The sequence below is a fragment of the Malaclemys terrapin genome, chromosome 6 (assembly GCF_027887155.1).
Source record: "Malaclemys terrapin pileata isolate rMalTer1 chromosome 6, rMalTer1.hap1, whole genome shotgun sequence".
Lineage (NCBI taxonomy): Eukaryota > Metazoa > Chordata > Testudines > Emydidae > Malaclemys > Malaclemys terrapin.
In genome coordinates this window covers 90,089,474-90,113,272 of record NC_071510.1, presented here as the reverse complement: position 1 = coordinate 90,113,272, position 23,799 = coordinate 90,089,474, and the positions used below count along the sequence as shown (strand labels likewise).

At 42.5% G+C, this 23,799-nt stretch overlaps 1 protein-coding gene across 1 annotated transcript in view; it reads right to left on the bottom strand.

Annotated features, from left to right (window-relative positions):
* Positions 1–676: 676 nt before the first annotated feature.
* LOC128838991 (betaine--homocysteine S-methyltransferase 1) overlaps positions 677–23,799 on the bottom strand; it is a 30,588-nt gene continuing 7,465 nt past the window's right edge. The window contains exons 3-8 of the mRNA XM_054031585.1: positions 18,360–18,478; positions 15,439–15,630; positions 13,963–14,110; positions 13,081–13,263; positions 3,571–3,799; positions 677–1,044 (exon numbers count right to left, since the gene is read on the bottom strand). Coding sequence (XP_053887560.1) covers positions 852–1,044; positions 3,571–3,799; positions 13,081–13,263; positions 13,963–14,110; positions 15,439–15,630; positions 18,360–18,478 — 1,064 coding nt within the window. The 3' untranslated portion in view covers positions 677–851. The remainder of the gene's footprint in view (positions 1,045–3,570; positions 3,800–13,080; positions 13,264–13,962; positions 14,111–15,438; positions 15,631–18,359; positions 18,479–23,799) is intronic.

Genomic DNA, 23,799 nt, shown 5'->3' with positions numbered 1-23,799 from the left:
CTCATTTGTTTTGGTACAGAGGGTTTCAAAGCAGCTGTACAGGCTCCTCCCACATTTCCAGAACAATACTGCTTGGATTTGGAATCCAGAGAGAAATCTGGTTTAATTTTTGGGGGGACTGCAGAACCCAATTTCTAACTAGGTTTATCCAAATGTTCCTGCCCCTTGAGTTTTCTATTTGGGGAATCTCTCAACTTGAGAGTCATATTGTAAAAACTTTCCATGGAGGTGTTTTACTCCCCCCAAACATAGGAAATTTTCAGAAGTGTCATCTACTGGGGGGGAGCTTCAGTTTGAGTGCCACCAAGTTTGAGATAATTCTGGGATTTTAGGCTAGGCACCCCAAATCAGGACACTTTTGAAAATTTTAATCATGGCTTACTGGAGGTATGTTATCCCTTCATAGTAATTTTTTTAAAAAGCTCTTAGTTCATATGGTTTTAGGCATGCTGGGTTAATACAATTACTACTTTTGCCTATTGCAGTTTATGACATTTTAAGAGACTGGAGTAAAAAAAATTTGCTTATAATTTTTGTTCTCTGAACATTCAATTAGCACTGTACTCCTTTTACACCATCATATTACCAAATAACAGCACTAAGCAAACCCTAATGGTAGCTTAATTATTAATACATCAGCCTTCCCTATCTTGTGTTAAATGATTTTCTAAAGTGGTCTTATAGAAATGTGTTTTATTCTCAAGATTTGATACCTCATTTGCAATCAAATTCTGTCTCCATTTTGCTTCTTCCATTACATGTAAACTGATACATGGACATTTGTCTTCACAAGTTATTTCATGTGACGCAAGCACATTTGGAAATTCTCCATACATATTTCAGGCTAATACTTAAGCCACTATATTGGATTTGAACTTCTGTTTCTTAAAGAGCTCCTTCAGCTGTTGTTCAGTTGTTGCTTCTTTCTGCTGCATCAGCTCTGCAGCTCCTTTGGTCACTCCCCAGTTATCTGGTTTTGACATTGAAGGACAGTATGGCCTGCCTGAAGCAGGCAACAGATTCTCCCAGTACTCTTTTCTTGCCCTAAATAAAAGAAAAATGTTTAAATATTTTTAATGACGGAGTCTGAGGAAATGTTACAACAGTCTAAACTATTTTAATAACTAGATCAAAATAGTCAGTGGATTTAATTCATTTGCATAAAATTTAGCTCAATAGGAAGTCTGGATAGAGAAAGATTTATGACATTTTTTTTTTTTTTTATAAACACAGCCAAAGTGCCTTCCATTCTTTTAAAGCAACATTTTAAGCCACTCACCAAATAGGTATCATGATAGTCTATATTAAATCTATCTTAAAAGTTGCTATGAATTACTTTCATGTTAATCCAAACCAAAACATATTACAATTCCTTCATTTTAAGGGGCCTCTCTAGTTATATGTTCCCAAAACCAATACAGATGCATTGAATTGTATTAAATACCAACAAATGGGGAAGGGGGGGTGTAAATGGGGAGGGGGGAGTACAAATGTCAAGACCAATTCTGGTCAAAGTAGTCTGTGAAGACCCATTGGGCTAACAAATTAAAGATCATTAGCGTAAGAATGTAATTCTTTTAACATGCTATAAGGCAGTTGTGACATTTCACTCCATATTCTTTATGAAAATATGCTTATGATATGACATAACTGAGATGTACTTTATGCAAGATGGGTCTTGTAAGATATCATTGGAAAGGTTATAATTTATTGAATGTGATTATCCAATGTGTATGTCTGTATTGTTTCTGTATCTGAAGTTAGGAATATTGACCATGTATTTGTATTTCAACTATGCTACTTTGGGTGATGCCCACTGCTAACGTTTCAGGAACAACAATGGAAAAGCCAGACAGGGCGGATGGCCCATCAGCGAGGACACTGGACTATGAAAAGGCTTGGCCTTCCTGCGGATGCTCCTACCATGACTCATGGACGCTGTGATACTATAGAGTCAGGTGGTCTTGTCACCGGATACTAACATTATCTGGGACTTCTTTTAACTTTCCACTGGAAGGGAAGGGGAGTCAAGTTTGGGAAACAAAGGATCCCGCCTTATGTAAATCCTATTTAAGGGTGGGGAGGAAGGCAAATGGGACTCCTACTCTCCATGGCCAGTCTGCCCAAGAAGAAAGATTGCTAACGCCACCTGAAGGCAAGGCAAGGAGGGAGTCCAGACTGACACAGGGGTCCAGTCTGAAAAGAAATATAACTGGAACTCTGAACCACAGAAACTTTACAACCTGCCTAAAACAACATTTAGGGTAAGAAATTACATTTTGTAACCTGTTTCTTAAGTATATTGAGTTTAACTTGCATATTTTGCTTTATTTGGTCAGTAACCTGCTTTGTTCTGTCTATCTCTTATATTCACTTAAAATTCACTTTATTAACTAAAAAAATCTTATTGCTTGTTTATAATATAACCAAGTTTATGTAATTTCTAACTGGGAGGACAAGAAGTTGTGCATATCTCCCTCCACACTGAGGGAGGGGGCGAATTTCATAAAACCTTAGGGTTTGTACCCCTTAAAGGGAGTGAGCACCAGAGTGTTGAGGAGAGTCCCTAAGGCTGAATCTTTCCAGAGCGTAGCTCGGTCTCTCTGTGCAGCTGGGTATGGCCCTGCCTGTGTGCTTGGTTGGAAGAGACTTGTGAGCCTAAACCAGCAAGGCCAGGTAAAGGGGACCCAGTCTGGCAGAATAAGCTGATTGAACAGGGGAGGCTCAGTTAAACCCCAGCACATCAGGTGGTATCCTAGAAGGGGGATCCAACCCATCACAGCAGTCATTTAAGTTTGTAAAAATTCTGAATGTCAAGTGTGTAGCAGTCTTCAAGGTAATATGGGACTAATACCCGCCCCCCCCCCATATCTATTTGTACTGGTGGAAAGGAGCAAGAAATGGAAGAGCAGCACATGCATTTATTATGTTTTCTCCATTATGGAGTTAGTATAGTACCTTATACTACTTGTACTTAAGAGCCATTAGTGTCCACATTTTGTCCACATGACCACATTTTGTTTTAGCCTACAGATGGCTAGAAGAGGTTCCTGGGTTTTAACTAATGGCTACCAACTAATTAGTCTGACCTTAGGTCAGCGTACAGGACTAAGCTTCTTGGGGCAGGGACCACGTCTCCCTTCGAACATTATACAAGAGGGACATTAAAAAAAAAAAAAAAAAAATGTCCATGTCATAGTATTATATTACAAATATAGGTCTTAGTCTTGAAAGACAGTGCCCACAACTCACTTCAACTTCAGTGGGAGTTTTTGGATTACACTGAGGGCAAGGTATCATTCTCAGGACCTGTTAGAATCAGGCTCTCATCCTAAGCATGGTTTAAACAACCTGGGGTGAAATACTGACCCACTGAAGATAGTGGGGCCAGGATTTCACCCCTAGAGATTAGACTTGAACTTTCAAAAGTTATGCTAATTCACATACATGTTGCAAGTTTCTCTGAAAGTTCCATAATCAAGCCATTTCACTGTTTGAGACAACACAGACCACTGTATGGAGCATATTTAATGTGCCATTTAAGATAAGTACTATAGATAATATACATACCTTGCTCTAACCCAAGGTTTGGTATGCATGCTCAAATCACTACCCCAGCTACCATGTTTCTCAGAAGCCAGGGGCAAAAATCCTCTTTCAGGGGCCAGCTCCTCAGCTATTGCTCTGATGTGATAAGGCTCAAATCCACAGCAGCCTCCAATGTATCGAATCCCTAGGTTATAGGCCTCTCTCGCATATTTTTGAACATCCCATCTGGTGACAATTCTTGGCTCCAGAGCTACAATGATATGCATCAGCTTTAACTGCAATAATACTTAGTTTTAGCAGATATTTAGTAAAATCGCTTTACATTTTCAGCTACAGTTAATTTCGCAAATGTGCAAAGTACAATGTCACAGGCATGACTGGGCTATTGCAGTAAAGATTTAAACACTGTTAACCAGGCTAGACACTACTGATGCAATATTTCATTACATTTTAACTTTTAGGTGTTGCAATGCTCCTCTGTTGCATACTTGCCAGAAGTTTCCTTGTTCCAGAGGGATAGGGCCTGCCAAATTCTAATCTGACAAAGCCCTAAATCAAATGCCAGCTACTAGGTGGGTATTTAAGTGTAAATCAGAGAGGTCACACTTAATACAGGCTTTATTCATATGATCGTTACTGAAAAATGCCAGTACCACTTAAAATAATATAAATGTTGACCTCTACTCAGCTTATGTATGTGGAGTAATACCATCTCAGTGCTTTAAGGAACCCAGTGTTAATCCCCACACTTCAGAAAAAATATCAACAAATGACCACTTTGTGCCTGGGGAAACAGACTTCATTACTTTAATCTACTATATCAAAAGGCTATCAACTCACCTGCAACTGGGTGAAACACACCAGTAGCCCCTTGAACTTTTCTCACCTGCTTTTTGAGTATGAGCTAGGGAAAAGCAGATGTGGCCAGCTGCTCCGTCAGATAACAGGCCCAATAGACTTTCAATTCCACCTCTCAAATAGCAGACTACCTCTATCCTACCCCTTGTCCCCTCTGCTGCTGCTTGAGTCCAAGTGATGACAGCTATGCTTCCCTCCTCCCCCAACCATAAATTACTTGCAGGGGATCAGAAGGGCTGCATTGAGCCAATGTAGCACTGCCTCTTCCTCTGCAGCACTGCCTCTTCCTCTGCAGCAGGCACTATGTGCAGGTGACTTAGAAGAGGGGTAAGCTCTCTCTTGTTGTTGCAGAGATGGTGAGTGGAGTAGCAAACCCATAGGGTTGAGAAGAGACTTTGGGAAGGGGGAGAGATACAATAGGAAGAATGAACCAACACAGGAAGGGACAAAAGTGAACAGAGAAATGGGGGAGGGCAGAGGAAAGCCGGAGGCAGGAAAACCAAGAGGGAATGACTGGGGAGATGGGAGAAGAGTCAAAACTTAAAGAACAGAAGAGCAAATCCTGAAAATCCCAAAAGGGCCCTGTGGCCGCTGAAATCCGTGTGGTGCTGCTGCATGAAAGTGACAGGCTGGTTTTCAGGAGGCTGCACAGGGAGCATGAACCCCCTTACTGGGGCAGGAGACCCAGGGGAAGGTACTAGAGCAGGCTTCTGCTCCATCGCAAGGAGGCAGGATTCCTTTCTCCACTTCCTCTTGCAGAAATCCACAGCATCCAAGCAAATTACTCAGGGTGGATGCTGCTCCAGATACCACAGGAGGTTAAGAAAGGCATATTCAGAGAATGAAAAACTGTTCTTGAAAGAATAAAACAAATATTTAAAGAGGGAGAATAATCAGTCTTGGGAAGAGTGGACATTGGGAAAAGTAGGACGAGATGCTTCACTACATGAAAAAGAAAATAGTAAGTGAAATCCAAGGGGTGTTTATTAAACAAACACTCAGATTTGTGCCTAGTTCTGTAGAGTGCACCAGGGAGAGTGGAAGTGAAAGCATAAGGGGCCCCAGAGTACACCAGTGCCTTGTATCTTGGTGTATCAGTGCAAAGATAATACAAAATGGGTGTAAAGTATCAACAGACCAGAATACAGAATTTTGTACCCACTTTGCCCCAGTGTTAATGACTCTACAATATGCAGGGCAAGAGTAACCTGAGCCCAGAGAATTTTTTCACCTCTCCCTCCTCTCCTGCAATTCTTGCCACAATCAGTCCTATGCTCAGTTTGCATGATGACTACCAACTTAGTGCCAGCTATGGCACTAACCTCTCTAAAAGGAATGGGCTAAGAAGAGTCATATCACTAGACTTCGGCCTGCATGTTTTCAACCTCCATCCTTCCCTACAAGTGGCAGTTGTAGAAGGATGTAACAATTGCCATATTCTACATCACACTCCTCTCAGATCCACTGACTCAGACACAGTACATCTAAGAGCTTGCCACTGGGGCCATGTACTAAGCGCACAGGAAGGTATTTCTCTTGTTTTATAGAAAGTTGGCTTTATTCAGCTTTTTTTAATGTGTGGTTTAATAATGGTTTGGCCATTTATAGTATTAAAAGAAAGACTGAATTTCCCCCCAGCTGAAATGAGGTTACACCACTACCTGGACCTAACCCTCTTTAGACATTATTGCACCCTCTTCTTTTGAGAAGTAGTTGGATAGGACTTTACTGACCTGACTTTTAGATTTGTAGAGAGGAGAAACTTTAGCTCTGACAATATGCCAACATTTGTAAGCAATTAAAAGGGACACAGAGGGAAAAACAGGGACATGCAACTTTTAATCCTTTAGAGAGACAGAATGGAAAAACTGGAAAAAAGACTGTTCTTAAAGAAGGATAAATACTGTGGCAAACAGAAGAGCAGATGCCAACTACAGCATAGCTGACATACTTTTAGAAACTGAGACCTTGCTGGCTGGAACAGGAATAATGCACATTTCAGGCATCTAAACACTTCCTGTATAACATCCTGTTTGTCAGCAAAGGTGGGATACTACAGCAGACAGCCTACATTAATAATCTACCATACAAACCCTTTGCAATCAAATGAGTAATTGCTCTTTTTAGGTAGCAAAGGCATTCACTGTAAACTGAAACATGAAATCCGTTTCTGAAAAAATAAATCTTATATACACATTGTTTATAATTAATAAGCCAATAACCATAATAATCATGGCAACAAATCCTTCACTGACTTCATTTGATTACAACTAGTGCATTTGTTCCTGCTAGTGCACTTGAAGTCAGAGGAGTTATACCCAGGGATGAATTTTGCTCAATGAGTTCCCAAGATCCTGGTTAAGCTTCCTAGAGTAATATGTTTTCAGAACCCAGAGAGACTAAGGCAGTGGTCCTGGAACTTTTTCCATTGCATCCCCCTTACCCATACTGGAACCTGTCTGTGTCCCCCCACGAACCAGGCTCCGGAGCCGGGGCCGGAAGCAGAGCTGCAGCTGGGAGCAGAGGCCGGAGCTGTGGCTGGGAGCAGGGCCATGGCCATAGCCTGCAGCTGTGGCTCGGGGCAGGACCAGAGCAGAGCTGGGGGCAGAGCAGGGCTCTCTCTCCACCTCCCATGGGGGCTGTCCCATGTCCCCCATGCTTCCCCAAACATTCCTATGTGCCCTGTAAGGGGGCATGCCCCACAATTTGGGGACCACTGGACTAAGGCCTGGTTTACACTAGAAAATTAAGTCCACTAAACTACACTCCGGTATGAAAAATCCATACCCTATAGCAGCAAAGTTAAACTGACCTAACCTCCTGTGTGGATAGCACTAGGTCATTAGAAGAATTCTTACATTGATCTAGCTACTGCCTCTTGGGGAGGTGGATTACCAATGCTGATGGGAGAACCCTACCCATCGGTGTAAGTAGTGCCTACATTGAAGCACTGGAGTGGTGCTGGTATAGTATCTCAGTGTAGACAAGCCCTAAGTTACATCCTAATGAATAGCTCATGCTTTGTCCCTTATTCCTCTAGGCTAGAGAGAGAGAGGAGATAAGATTGTCCTGGAAACTCATTGCTAGACAAACTAAGGATCTGATCGGCTTACTGCCAGCTCTAATGAACCGCTCTTGAAAGTAAAGGAAAGACATTTTAAAATACTACTTGAAAATCTAGACATTTCTAGCTAGACTAGGATTTTTTGACGCTTATGTCCTGTTTTCTTTCAAGATAGCTTTTGTTTTCTGGCTCCATAGTGTGTGTGGGGATCACACACACACACACACACACACACTTATTTTACCAAGCTTTGCTGGTCCCTACTTGAGAATACTAGCGATTAATTCATCTTCAAACTCCCAATACTTTCCTGTATCTTCCACTGGAAAATCCCAACACACATCCACCCCACTCCTCTAGCCTCATTTAAACCAGTTAAAGCACTGAACCTTACACCAGTGTGATAATGATACAGTGCATGCCCACTAACAACCCCGTTTTGGGTACACATTGTAGACTACAGCCCTAGGCATTGCTAGCTTGTGGATTGTAGTCGTGTGTCGTCCCCCCCCCGTCCCCATCCTCCCCCCCCCCAAATGCCTGACAATTCCACAGGAAAGCATTTGAGGAACACTTTATATAGTGGGGGCTGAGAGCCATTGAACCAAACTGTCAACCGCGTAGAAGATGGAAACCACTTCAAGCTAGGGGGTGTGGCAGCACCCCCAGCACTCCTTCTTCCAGCACCTATGATTTGAGGTCTGTGATATATAGAGTATTTGCTCTCGTTCACCTGTTCTGATTGTTCCAAAGGATGCTTTGAGTGGTTCTGTCCTGCACATGGATCTATGTATGTGCCATAAGGGACAGATGCTATGTCCCCTACACTCATTGTCAATGCAGCTACCATAGTGGAAAGTTACCAACCCCTCTCCTACTGAGCAGCTGCCAATCCACTTTAGCCTTGGACTCCAAGGCATTGTTACATGGAAGAGATAAGGAGTTCAAAATACATGAATGAAAACAAAGATTTTCAGCAAATTTTTATAAGTTTACTTAAATAGTTTTCCAGCAGAAGTAAAAGCTCTCTCCCCTCATATATATCCCTATAGGAGCCAGAGATGGGAATAGTCCAGGCCTAGGTCTGGAGGGAGGCCACCCCTTCATAAGGCCAAGCAAACTTCCTCCCAGCCCTGTCTCTCTCTCCCTCCCTCAGACAATTTAGTTGGGTTGCTGTGGTACATAGATGTCCCTGCTTTAAGTGACCAGAGTGGAATAGAGGAATGACTGGGTAGTGGAGCACCATAGTGATGTATTTGCAGCAGAATAGCCTGCTGCACACCCTATCACTAATGAGCTTTCCTGTGTTCAGATCTCAGGAGAGCAGGAAATGCCCTGTCTGTCTGGGTACTGTCTCAGAAGCAATCCCCAATGAAGTAAGTACATGCCACAGAGAGTGTCTGTGTCAAAGTGTCTGCTAGTCACCCTTTGACTTTCCTCTTGCAGGTGAATCTCCTTGAGGCAAAAGAAGAAAATTTAAATTGTTATATAAATGTTTAATTTTTTTTATTCTATTTTCACTTCCTTTGCTCAGAGGTTGGGGTGACAGGTGAGTAGCCACAGAGGGGGGACCAGGCAGAGCAGATCCAACTAAGTGCCAGCTTGGGTACTCTCAACCCCAGAGGCAGCCTGTATGTGAGTGGTCTGATCACTGCCAGCTATTCCCAGATATGTTAAGTGAATAATGTTGCAGCCTAATTAAACCACATCCATTGCATCCTGTTTTTCTTCTTGCAGGTCAGACGATGACAGTAGCTCATGCATCTCTCCCATATCCCTCTGATTCTAGCTAAATACGAAGAGAGTGTTGTTGTTTCCATCTTTTTATTATGTGAATAGTAGCTGCGTCTGTTTTCAAGGGACGTATTAATTAGCTGCCATTTAAAATAATTGTAGTTTGAAATCTTTCTGCTACTGTATTAAATTCAGTACTAGTGGTAACTTTTCTGTATCTAAGATAGAACATAAATAACAGCCTGAGCCATCACAGCTGTCAGTGAAAGGTAGGCAACAGAATTTGGAGACTACACTAGGGGGACTAACTGCATTATTGCAACTGCAACACCAGCACTTGCTGCAATGGTGCTGAGTGACAGTGGTGGATGACATACAGATGTCTTAAGCACTTGTGGGGTTATCAGCACTTGACCGTAGACACATGCGGTGTTAAAGGTGTAGCAGGGGCTTGCAGAAGTGCTAGCACGTCCACAATACACTAATATCGACAAGGCTGCTGCAGCAATTCCTCCTGCACAGCCTCTTTCCACCTGCCCAGAGTTTCTTGATCCTTGTGGCTGAAGCTTCTGGACAGGCTCTGAATTCTTTTCTGCTACAAGGAATGATTTTATGTTGAGTATCTGTTAGATTTGAATTAAAAAGTAGTATTTGATGTGATAGACACCATGTGTTCTATATGCTGCTTTTAGCATTCAGGGAATTAATATCGTAAGTACCTGATTTTTTTTTAAACCAACAAATTCAGACTAAGTGAAAGAACTTCCACTCACAGCAATCCTTAGATGAGTCCCCATTCATAAATATAACAGGCCCTATAGCAAGGAATCCGTGAAGAACATTTTGTTTAAGATTGCTTGTCCCAAAGCAAGAGGATCTGCCACAAGCTGGTAGGCCTATCTAGGAGAGGCATGAATAAGTCTAATGCTGAACCAGCTACTTTTAAGAATAACTGATTTAAATGCAGACAAAGCTTTTGAGGACATTCCTCCTATTCCATTAAAGTTCTTGTTCTGCCCTCAGCACCCTACTATTCAAGCATCTTCCAGAAGTACATTAAGTGACTTGATCAACTTCTCCTGTCCTCTCCCCACATGAAAAAAGCAGCATGGGGTTCTCTTTCATAAGCTATATGCACACTATGTTATGCTTTTGTATTAGCAAATGCAAGGTCACAGCGTTATGCCTTGCACTTTGAATGAAAACAGGGGAGGTTTGTGCTGGTTCTTGGAGTATACACAAGTTTGTTCCTGAATCTTGGACCAGCTCCTGCAAAAGCTCTATCTCCTGCACAAATAAACTTTGCTTCTGAGGCACAATGGAGTTGTCTAGTGCAACGATAAAGATAATGGCTATACTTCTTGTTCTAGAGCTTTGGGCTGTTTTATAGCTAACCTGAGCCCAGACCATTGAGCACCTTGAAGGTAAGTGCAGGGACCTTGCATTAGGCATATTTTGGAAAGCCATTGTAGTGAGTAGGAGACAGGCACATCAGATAGTCTGCGATAGTCTCCTCAGCAACATGGGCTAAGAGCTTCCTTCCACCTCTCCAGAGTTCCTTGGAAGATTGGGCTTTTTGGCTGAAAGGATTAACAAGGTGTAGATACACAATGGTACAGAAAGACAAATAGGAAACTATTGCTGAAGCTGTACAAATCCAAACAGCAAAAGCAGATTTCATCCTTAATCCAACAGCCAGTGAAAGACTCAGTAGCTTCAATATCAGGTTAAGATACTTGAAATGAAACTAGGACATGTAACAGGTCAAATTCAGACCTAGATTAGAAAACTGACTTCACTGGTATCCATTCAGTTATACCAGAGTTCAATTTAGCCCCTTTATGCAGGCTCTTGGCCAGAGAGTAAGCAGTGGGAGGGGAGAATGTTGGTTCTAATCTATGGTACTGGGAATATACTAGCAGATGACCTCATACAAGACAATGTTTCCTGAATAACCAGCGTCACTTAGCAGTGGGATGATTGCAGCGGAAATAGCCATTGTTCTCTCCATAACGGAGATGAGAATCGTTGCAGATTGCTCAGCAAAGAAAAAAGTTTACATGAGCAGCTAAGTAGTGTTACTGGGCCAGAGCCTGAACAGATGCTAAAAAGGAGAGGTGTACAGCCTAAAAATGTTTCTAAGAAATAGAGTAGGAAGAGCTGTCATATTTCTTGCTACAATACAAGGAAAAAGTCAGTTATAAAAGCAAGCTCTATGTTTAGGAACTCCAGTGAAATGGATGAGTTTTTGAAATGTATGGAGATGGATCCTCTTAGAGAAGAGTTCTATTTGAATTTGCAATCTGAGGATTCCTGGCCACATGGTGAAACTGTTCTGTCAGTCTCTGAGCTAGTTGGAACACATTTTTGGACATAATCCAAGCTATAAAAATCTAGGATTACTTTGTCCTGCATTTTAGAGAGTCCACCTGGAGGGGCATAGCCTGGAAAGATACTGGAATAAATTATTAAACAATCATCTTGTAAGCACCTAGAAAACGAGAGGGTTAGAAGGAATAGCTAGCAAGGTCTGGCATAATTTTTTTCTTGACGCAACCTACCTAATTTCCTTTTTTGACAAGGTTACTGGTCTAGTGGATAGAGTATGTGATAGCAGTCAATGTGATATATCTTGATTTTGGTAAGGGTTTTGACAGAACATAAGAAAACTAGGGAAATGTGGTCTAGATGAGATTACTGTAAGGTGAGTGCACAACAAGTTGAAAGACTGTCCTCAAAGACTTGTTACGAATGGTTTGCTGTCAAACTGGGAGGATGTATCTAATGGATGCCCATAGCGTTAGTCCTTGGTCTGGTACTATTCAATATTTTTGATAAATGGAGTGAGAATGTTTATAGAATTTGCAGACGACACCAAGCTGGGAGAGGTTGCAAGCACTTTGGAGGACAGGATTAGAATTCAAAATGACCTTGATAAATTGGAGAGACTGGTCTTAATTCAAGAAGATGAAATTTAATAAAGATAAATGCAAAGTATTTCACTTAGGAAGGAAAATATTAGATGCACAACTACAAACTGGGGAATAAGTGGCTAGGTGGTAGTACTGTGAAAGAGGATCTGGGGGTTATAGTGGATCACAAATTGAATTTGAGTTAGTGTGATGCAGTGACAAAAAAGGCTAATATTCTGGGGGGGGGGGGGTATTAACAGAAATATTGTATGCAAGACACAGGAGGTAATGGTCCTGCTCTACAAGAGTACTTGTGAGGCATCAACTGGAGTAGTATGTCCAATTCTGGGCACAACACATTAGGAAGGATGTAGACAAATTGGAGAGAGTCCAGAGGAGAGCAGCAAAGTGAGAAAAGGTTTAGAAAACCTTAAAAATGAAGACTGGGGGGGGGGGGCAAAAGGGGGGGAGGGGAAAGAGACTTGATAAGTCTTCAACTAAGTTAAGGGCTGTTATAAAAAGAGGACTCTGATCAATTGTTCTCCATGTCCACTGGAAATAGAACAAAAAGTAGTGGGCTTAGTCTGCAGCAAGGGAGATTTAGGTTAGACATTAGGAAAAACTTTCTAACTATAAGGGTAGTTAAGCTCTAAAATAGGCTCCCAAGGGAGACTGAAATCATCATCATCAGAGGAGGTTAAGAACAGGATGGACAAACATCTGCCAGGGATTACTTGGTCCTGCCTCAGTACAGGGGGCTGGATTTGAGGACTTTGAGATTCCTTCCAGCCCGACAGTTCTAGGATTCTAAAATTCATTTTGGTTAATAGCAACTGCTCTGACTTTCCTTGATTTGAAATTCTGCACAGGTAGTGTACGGACTGATGCCACTACATGCACTGATACCACTGCAGCTTTATCTTTACTAAAAATCACCAATTTAAAAAATGGTCTACGTCTTACCAAAAGGAAATTCTGGAAGATCAATAAAGCCCTGCTTCCCACAGTCAGGGGTATGGAAAGCAAGTGGCTGAGACATCAGGTGTGCTTTCAGTTTAGCAGCCTCCAAGCCCTCTTTCATGAGCTTCACAGTTCTCAGGCAAGTCTCTGGATCAAAATGGCAGTTCACACCAACAATAGAAGCACCTGTGAAAAAGACAACTTTCCAGTTATACTGCTTTCCAGGAACTGGGCAATGACTTAATAGCAATTAAAATTTTTAGTCAGAGTGAGGTTGAATGCTTTGCTTCCAAACACTACCAGTACAACCACAAGCCAATCAGAGCATAATCGAGTCGCAAGACAGGAGATCGAGACAATCTCTTAAGATCTTGCATGGTTTCCCTCCCATTATTTAATGGGAAAGCTGTCTTTTCTGTATCTGACCCATACTGCATTCATTTCCCTCGTCTCCTGTTTTTCCCTCCAACTCGTACCATCACCAGTGTTATCACGTGCCCCATCCCCTTTTCCAGCACCAACATCCAGTGGCTTTAGCCCACCTTTTTGCCCCCTGTGATCCTGGGACTGCTTCAGCAGCCCAAGTAGAGCAGTTTTAGGACTGCTCAACTTTATGCCAGTTGCTTATGGCTCAGTGACCTGTTCTAACAGCTACGGATTACCAAAGCATAGAGACTACCTGGCTATACCCCCCTTTTTGCAAGATGAATCTTGAGATGTAGAGATTATAAGGCAGGAAAGCAACCTGGTTACATTTATTAATTATAACCACTAACCTACCTAGTTGAGATGTGTACTTTTATGTTCCTTTTGTAGGTGCCTCAGTTCATCTCATACTCCTAAAAATATATATTTTTAAGGTATATGGGGGAGGAACTTTCTTACCAGCCTTTACCAGTTGGACAGCACATTCTCCAGGTGGTACACCATGCAAGTCTCCCTCTGGACCAATGCACATGGTAGCTGCGATTGGCTTCCCAGATTCTTTTAAGGTTTCAACAGCCCATGCAGCTTCTTCAATATGTTCAAAATACTGAAAGAAAGTAAATCTAATCTATTTTCTTGTGTGTGAGGACCCAGTCTAAGTGTTACACACCCCTTAATCTCTACCCCTCCCACGCAGGTAGATCTCAGGGCTGAGTCTCCTCTCATTTACATTGGTGTAACTGTTGACTCCAGTAGTTACTCCTGATTTACACTGCTAGAAAGATGAATAGAATCAGACCCTCAGCCTCAGTCACTGGGATTTAGATTATGTTTGTACAATTTGTTCTCTGTAAACGGCTGCGCATAGCACCCCAGAGAAAGAACTATGCCTCCGAGGCTTGATTCCTTCCCTATTCCCCCTCTTGCTCCAAGTGTGTGGTCATTTGCTATTGTTTAGTGCCAAAAGCAGATTATTAACCCTCCTATCTCACCAGCTCTGCTGTTCTCTGCCCATTCCTTGTCTCCTTCACTCCCACTTGCCTGCATGGCCCCTGCTTACCCTTCCACATCTGCAGTGGAGATGTGGGGAGACCACACTGGAGCAGAGAGAGGAGAAAGGCGTTATGCCTCCTTATGCTCCTGTGTGACCACAATCTGGCCCTGAATAATCACAAAGATCCCAATTCCACAAGGAATACCAAGAACTCTTATCAGCATCATTTGAAGGATTACGGGCCAAATACTGATGAACATCTTCCACTTCAATTGAAGTCAACAGGACTGGGAAGTGCTTAGTACCTCTCTGGATTTAGCTGCAAATGAAGACAAATGGCTCAATTTTCTATTCTACCTTGTTCTATAGCCCCTTTACACCAGTCTGGCAGCATAAAGGAGCTGTTAAGATAGGCCTGCCCAGCAGGGAATGTTGCTGATATAGGGTCTTCCCCAGATGGACAAAACTGACAGTCAGTTCCACATCATCCCCCTCAGAGGATGTGCTGGAATGTGGCCAGGGGAATGGGACCATGCCTGGAGCACTGCTGCATCCAGCTATTATCAAGGGTCATGGGCAGCAGAGTGCAAGTTAGAACAGTGTTAAAGTTCCTCTAATTTAGGATGGTAGCGGAGAAAGCACCTGGATTATGGGGAGGTGCAAAAAAGTGGAGTGGAGCCCCATCACCCTCCCCTTTCATTCCTGCACAGACCAGAACAGAGATTTGGGGCTAGGGTCTCGGTTGCACTCGACACTGCAACATCTACCAGTATTGTATTTGGAAAAATATATCCGCTACTATTTGCATAAGAGCACAGTAGCAAATTTTAAAGGAGACTAAAGACTTCAAAACTGACTAAAGACTTCAATTCTAAGGAAATGTGATCAGCTGGCAAATTGCATCAACTGAAGGCCCTTTGTTTCTTTACAGTTGGATTTACCTCTGCAATTAAGAAGTCCATATTCTTTTTGGCAAAGACATCCAGCTGCTTTCGAAAAATTGCTTTAACCTCAGCTTCATCCCTGCCACTCAGGTATGATGGTGTCTGACTGACTCCTCCAGCTACCAAAGCATCTCCTCCTTTAGCCACTTCCTTTGCAATGTCACAAGCAGCTTCATTCACTGTCTGGCTCTGAAATATGAGAACAGACTACATCAATACTGATTTATTACAGAGATGCCTGCATTTCAGAAGAAAAATGAGTCTTAGGAACCATAATCAGTTTCATGTTTAAAATTTCAAATTAGTTTTAGAAATAGACTTTGCTTCATTAAAACATTTCAAAGTACCATGTAATGTCACACCATCTGAAAGTTGTCATAATATGAAGACATTATTTTACTAACATGCTACTAAAACAATTTAAAGGTCAACATATCATGTCCTTCAGGTTAGCTAATAGGGCACATAACTATCTTACACTGCCATCTGACATTAACATTATCGTGATTGATGCCTATGGTGGTGTGTTGTTATAACAACATTTTGCTTTTATTTATAGTAGCATCTTACATTTGCAAACTATTTTGCAAATATTTTTGATTAATCTCACAATTATACATTAATTTTGATAATTCTGAATATTCATCAAAAATATAAGATGGTTTTGGGATAAGCTGCATTACTAAAGAGTACCAAGTCTATCTGGTTTCTCACACTTCACCATGGATCATTAAGAAGTCTGTTGGTTAACCTGTTGTACTGGGTACCTGACTGGTTACTCACCAGTTATCACAGTATGGATATTTAAAGGTTAGTTTTTTTGTTTTTTGGTAAGTGAACTGTATATAAAAAGACAACATATTTCCAAGAGATTTTATCATACTAAGTTTTTTGGATCCCTCATAGTCAAGCCATAATTAAATTTAATTAGTATGTATACAACAATCCTCCATCAAGATATTTTATATACCCCATATAAAGATCCTCCTATGAATTTTCTGCTTATAAAATAATGCTTATATAAGCAAATATTTGGTTTTAAACAGATTCTTCTTTACAGTTCAAAAGACCACCTATGGGGCCTAATATGGATATGTTTATATATTTTTGGATTTCTATGAAAGAATGAATGTTTATAAATTGAGAAGTGTTGGATTGTCTGTGGTTGTCATATCCTAATTTGGAAACTCAAATTACTAAGCTGGATCTTGTACATACATCTGTGAAGATCAAAAGACATTTTAACCAGAGTAGCATTAATTATCCCATTGTAAAGATAATAAATCAACAAATTTAAATATATGGGTATATAAAGGAAAATAGATATCAGTACTTAAGATTGATTAATCAATGTAGACTGAAAGCCAAGTTCCCTATACACTTAAGTTAGCAGTGCTAAGAGAATTTATGAAAACAGATTAAACAGGGAAAAAATAATAATTTGTTTAAAAGGTCATGATTTGGGATTGATAGAACAAACAGCAAAGTTCTCCCTATAGATATGGAAGCATGTCCAATCAACAGAAACAGGGATTTAAATAAAAACAAAAACCTAAAGCATTCGTCCTCTTTATGCAAACTCAATCACCTCACTCTGAATGAATTAATAAAAACATAGGTAAATATGGCACAATGTTAATGGGGATAGAAGAATTTAAGAAAGATTTCTAACATTACTATAAAAAAATTAAGTCATTTGAATGCATTCTGATCACAGAGTAATGTATAGCCACTCTGTTTTGAGGCACTCTGACATTGGGATCTTCTTGTCAAAACAATGCACAGTGCCACAATATGAGTAACGACTCAGGGCCCAATGCTTCCTCCCTTTGGGGATATGATGAGCAACTCTTTTACATACCTACATACATTGGAAATTATTTGTATCTTCTGGGTAGAATCAGGCTCAGCATATTTATCATTAACTGGATGGAAGTATGAAGTCAGGCTGAATATAAGTTATGACAGCCTAAGTGGGCAAGACCTGATGATATGGTATAAGAGCAGAACTAAGTATCTCATTCTGATACCCTAAAGCCACTGTGTGTGTAACCCTGATTTGTTAATTAGGCCCCAAATGCTGCCCCAGCACTTAACCTGAGTAATTTCTCAGGGCATGGAGATCTCCACAGGGACGAGGGGAGGAATTTCTTCCCCTCATAGAATCCTCTCTACGTACCAAAGGCTTGAGCAGGCATGTGACCCCCTTCACAGGGAGAAGAATGAGAGGAACCACACAGTGGCAAACCCTCTATTCCCAAAAGACTTGCTATACAGGGCTCTGCCAGAGCCCTGAGCTGGAGTCCACACCCACTCTTGTACCCTAGGGGCTCACAATATCTTTCTCCTCCCCTCTGCAGCACAATCACAGTAGTTCTACTGTCAGGGCCCCTCTTCACCTAAAGAGGGGGCAAGATTTAGGACCAAAATCAATATTTTGGATGTACTGGTTATTGCTGTGTTGTAGATGATATACTCTTAGCACCTATTTATTCTTATTTGTTATCCACATAGTATTTTCTCTGGGATTCTTCGTAATTTCTGGGATTGGGTTGTTTCTCCAGATGCTGAAGGATTCCGTTACCACTGATCTTGCTGTTTGTGGATTCAGTCTTTAATGTACCCCATTTAAGATAAAGAACTTAGAATATTGAGTAAGCGGAATAAAAATTTCTCCCTCTTCTCATCACTACCCACATTTTGATTTTTTTCCCTTTGCCATTGTGAGCCAGAGGTCCTTCCTACCACTTCAGACTATGAAATCATAAGCCCTCCCCATTTGATAGGAATTTTTATTTCCATGCCCTTGAACATGGCTAAATTAATTCTGACAAGCTGTAAAAAGAAGCCTCTGTGTTCAAACCAGAGAAGATTATCCATTTTCCATAGATCACCATTAAAACCAGTGTTTTACTCACAGATATTTTCTCAGCTACGTAGTTGCCCCTATTCTCTAATTTATCTTCACTGGCATAAAAGGTGAATGTCTGTAAAACATTTGATCCAGCTCTGAGGAATTCCCGATGAAGTTGACGAACTGCAAGGTATTAAAAAAAGGGCATAAAAAAGTTTGATATGGTTGTTACCATTTTAGCATCCGTTTGCACAGTTACATGTTTATTGGTTAGGTTATGTTAGCTTAGAAAAGGTTCTGAATTAATGGTATTGTAAAAAAAGACATCTTCTACTTAGTTTTGTAGCAGGTGTAGCATCTGCAGCAAACACGGCCACCTTCTCTGTTGATTTACCTCCTAACCTGGAGGGACAATTTATAGGGGGAAGCAGACAATTCAGTCTCCTTAGCCAGTCAAACATGCTGAGACTGTCAGTCTCCACTGCAGATCAACATCACCTTACTGATCTGTCTAATCAACCACGGAGGACCTTTTACAATACAGTTACCCTGCCAGTAAGCTCACTCACTGAATCTTTGGCACCTTGCCTATCTTTTGCCGTAGTCTGTTCTGCAGACCTCTCAAGCTGTAGCCCCGGAATTGACATTCCTGAACGTACCCCAGAACTTGACAGCACTGCAATCAGCCATTTTGTATGTTCAACCACTGCCAGCTCAAACCCAAAACATCACATAGCTAGAAATAGTTTTAGGGCCCAGAGAGGCAAAGCCATGCAGCTGCATGTTTGCAGTTTTGCTATCAGAATGAGAGGTTGGGACAGGAAGTTAAGGTTCCCTGAAAATAGAAGGAATATTTGGACAACCAACCTCGGTTTTAGGTACCTTTGACAAGTAAGTTTTATTGTTCTCATTAGAAATATTTTTCTGATAAGGAAATATGAATTGTTATTGGCTGTTTCTAGGGAAATTGTTAGCCTACCAGGGAGTATTATGAGGTATGTGCTTTGTCAGGAGAAAATTTATAAAAAGCGTAGTGAGAAAGTGTAGTTTGGAGCAGTCTGAGGAAGATTTCTTTGGGCAAAGATATGATAACTAAGTTCCCCAGCAGCTAGACAGAAGGAGGGGGCCCCAGAAGCCTGGCTGTTGATTCCTCAAAGCTTTCTTAACTTTGGTAAATATAAAGTTTAAAGATGCTCTGAACCTACTGTGACAGCATGCTCTAATAAAAAAGTAGTTTTAGGTAAAAGCACTCTGGTTTGTATCACATATCAGACAGAGGAACTGTGTCTCCACTGATTTATTCCTGACACCACCTGGAGAGAAACAGTTAAGTTACCATTGCTTTGGGTTCTGAAAACCCTGGCTAACAAAGTGTCACTTAGTAGGATTGCTTTAAGATGGTAAAGTGAAAGGGGAAAGGAAAGCAGATGTTAGCAAAAGGAAGAGGAAGTATGGAAAGAGATCAGATTAAGGGCACGTCTACACTTATGGCAGCAGTGCTGATTGAGCCATCAATACAGTGGTGTCAATTTAGCAGGTCTGGTGAAGACACACCAAGTCGATGGCAGAGCACCCTCCCAATGACTTCTGTACTCCACCTCCTTGAGAAGCATAAGGTAAGTCAGCGGGAGAGCGTCTCCCATCGACACAGTGGAGTTTACACAGCACTGTAAGTTGACCTAAGTAACATAACTTAGATCGACTTACAGCTTTAGTGTAGACCAACCCTTAGATCAGTGTGAGAAAGGGAACACAGCAACTGCCCAGGAAATTAGTCAACAGTGAAGATAAGGGATCCGCTCTAGCCTGTGAAAAAAGAAAATAGTAATTGTAGCACTGTGGCCACTTACTGCTGCCTGCATGCCCCCTTTTTCTTTCACAGGGCTCCTTAAACTCCACACAGCTCAAAAGGAAAATTACAATATTCTCCACCTGGGGTCCAATTTATTCAGTCCCCAGGTACATACTGGCACTCCAGGCCCCAATCCCAGTTTAGTGTCTCTTTCCTTAGTTGGGGGGTTCCCAGCCCTCTTTCCCAGAGCGGGGTCAAAGTTCAATGTCTCTGCAGGAACCAGGCTTGCTCCCTACAGTGGCTTCTTCAAGCCAACTACAGCATCTCCCAGCTAACCTCCAGGCTTCCTGCCTGAAACAGCCTCTACCACTCTCCCAACCACCCTTTCTCTGCAGCTTCCTGCTGGCTTTTATATCAGAATCACTTGATTCCTCTCAGGTGGGGCTCATCTTGTAATCAGGACTGGCTTAGCCCCAAGCTCTCCAGCACACAGGCAAGCCAGCCTGTCACAGGAATAACTATCAGTCTTGGAAATTAAAGGGCACAAAAGCAGAGGTGAAAGGAAGCTGGTACGCCCTGGTACAGCATACCGGCAAGAGCCGGTGCGCCATACCGGGGCGGCCCGGCTTCCCCAGGTGGCAATTTAAAGGGCCTGGGGCTCCCAGCAGCGTCTGGAGCCCCAGGCCCTTTAAATTGCCACCAGAGCCCCACTGCTGGAGCCCTGGGGTAGCAGCAGTGGGGCTCCGGGGCTATTTAAAGGGCCGGGGCTCCCGCTGCCTCTACTGCTCTGCCCTGCCCACTCAGGCAGGCTCCAGCAGCTATTTAAAGGGCCCGGGGCTGTAGAGGCAAGAGAGCCCCAGGCCCTTTAAATAGCCCCCAGAGCCCCGATGCCGGAGTCCTGGGGTAGCAGTGGCAGCTGGGGCTCCGGTAGTGGTTTAAAGGGCCCGGGGTGGTAGCGGCGGCCAAGCCCTGGGCCCTTTAAACTGCTGCCAGAGCCCCCAGCTACCTTGGCGGGGGCACTTACCGGTATAGGGTGGGCCGGGGCTGGCTCTGACCCCCCCCATCCCAGCCCCTTCCACCCGAGGCCCCGCCCCTTCCGGGGGCCAGAGCCGGCCCCAACCCAGCCCCCTCCCGGTAAGTCCCTATTTCTACTTTCACCCCTGCCCTCCTCTTACAGCCAGCATTTGCTATTCCCCCTTTTCTACTCAAACTTAATACTATTTATTATTTGTACGGTGGTAGCACCTAGAAACTCCAACCAAGACCAAGGGCCCATTTTACTGGGCATTGTACATATATAATGAAAAGAAGGTACTTGCCCCCAAAGAACTTGCAATCCTAACACAAATTTCACTTGTCCCATAAAGTTAAATGTAATGCTTTGGTTGGGCCCAATCCTGTACTTTTGGAGGCAAAACTTGCAGTGATTTTAGTAGGAATTTTACCTACGAGATCAGGTCCATTAGAAGTAATCAGTGATCAGTTTGTCACAGTAGGTGAACAGGGATTAACAATTTATTTTATACACAGTCCACTAAAAAGAAACCAGAGAGATGGTAAGTTCTTTTGGAAGACGACCACCCTAGGTAGATATGAAATAGTAAGACAGAAGTGTAAGCCCCTGTATCCCATAGCCAAAGCTCAGCCACACTGTCCCTTGGACTTTTATAAAGGCGTATGGTAATATGATATAAAAATGTCTAGTTCCAAGGCCGATGTTTGGAGAGGTTTTAAAAAAAGCCTATGATATCATATCACACTGCTGATAGACAACCTGATTCATTAGCCAACTCTGTGGATGCAATATGAGGACTAGAAAATACAGGCTTCCAACCCAGATCTAGCTCAAACGTAGTCACTAGAGTTACTCCTAGGGGAACTCTGTACCACTGCACATCCACAGAATTTATGCCTCCGCAGATTTCTTTGCTTCCTCACGGAAAAATGACTTTCTGATGGGGAAGCCACAAGAGCGGTCATCCGACCCTCCCCAGCAGAATGTTTTGGGTGCCCAGGGCAGCCGACAGAGAGGTAAATCACTGTGGGGCTAGGGAAGACCTGGCTGGTGGCTTCTACCCTGCACCAGGCTCAGCTGCTAGTCCAGGCTGGACTGGGGAGGATGGGACTTCCTCTTCCCTTGCATGGCATCCAGGACCGGGTCAGATACACTCCCAGATTTCTTCCCCAGCTGCAGGAAACTCTGCAAACTCCTCTCCTGGCTTCCATCACTCCTCAGCTGCAGGGGGAGGGATCATTGTACAGAGAGCTGCTCCCCCATCCGCCCAAGCCCCATGCATCTAGATGCCATCATATCCAGCCTACCCGCCAAGGCTTTCCCCCCACCCGCACTCAGAACCCACCTTGATGAGCCCCACGCCCCCAGACCACCCCCCACATCCCCATCTCACCAAGCCCCAACCAGCTGCACCTGAACCCCTACCCTACTGAGCCCCACTGCCCCAGAATGTGCTCTCCAATGCCATGCTGGAGCCTCCACGTTTCTTTGACAAATAACATTTGCAGAATTTTAAAATATTGTGGGCAGGATTTTTTATTTATTTATTTATTTTTTAACCTCAGGAGTATAGTGTGTATCTATATACATGGGCAAGTTTGATTCCACTCAGTAGAGGGCAGTGCTGAGCACACAAACCAGACCATTCTTATCCTGCACTCACACTCTGGAATAACCCAGGAGGCTGCTCTAACAGAACACTGCTTATACCAGCTATTACACAAGAACCAGTCAGGAACATAGCTTATTGCTCAACTTCAGAGTTCTGAAAGTTCTTCGAATCCTGCATCAAGTAGCAGTATCAAGTTTCAATCTCACATCCTTTGAACAGAGACAGTCAAAACACTCCAGGTGTGAGCAGCATTTATTTTTAATTATAATTTAAAAAAATAGGTCATTCACTCCAAACAAAGGGCCACTTCAGAATACTTCTAGGATCCACTAGTTTGTTTTTCTATCAGCCACTTTCCATAAAGGGTCATTGATACAGCTGGTCAGAAAATTGAAAATGTTTTTTACAATTTTCACAGTCCTTATGGATCCTGTTTCTGCTGTGTGACACTACTGCACACCCTCTTCTAGTGCAGTAATACTCATCATTGAAGTATGCTAGTGCCTGCGTTACAGGGTAAAATAAGTGCTGTTCTCTTGTGAGCCGATGGAAATCTTACCCTACGCTAAAACAGTTAAAACATGTTCAAGACTCACACCCTTCTGAGGGTGTGTGAGCGCGCGCACACATGCGTTAACTTTATTAAAAAAGTATCACAAGAATCCAGCCAACCCATCTCTGGGCTTGGCTGCTCCTAAAGTTTCTATCTTATGACAGCTGAGCTCCAGAACCTACATTGTGATAACCACAGGAGCCTTTCCCATGTCTTTTGTATCCTTCATGGGTCAACGAACTGTCAACAAGGCTGAAACAGAACTCCCTGAAGGGTTCCAACTTCTGCTAAGAGTGTGGGTCAATAAGAAAGACCACACATTCTCTTCCAGCTCCTTAATAATGCTTGACTTGTTTTACCTCCCTCTCCCCACAGGCTTCAAGTGCTCTTTGCTTATGATTGTGGCATCCCAGCAGAGTGCACGGTTCACAAAAATCAAGGAACTGGTGATGCAGGTGAACCAATAAAAAAAAATTCATAAACATGCAAACTAGATGAATATCCCAAACAACCAGGAAAGGAATCAGCAGGA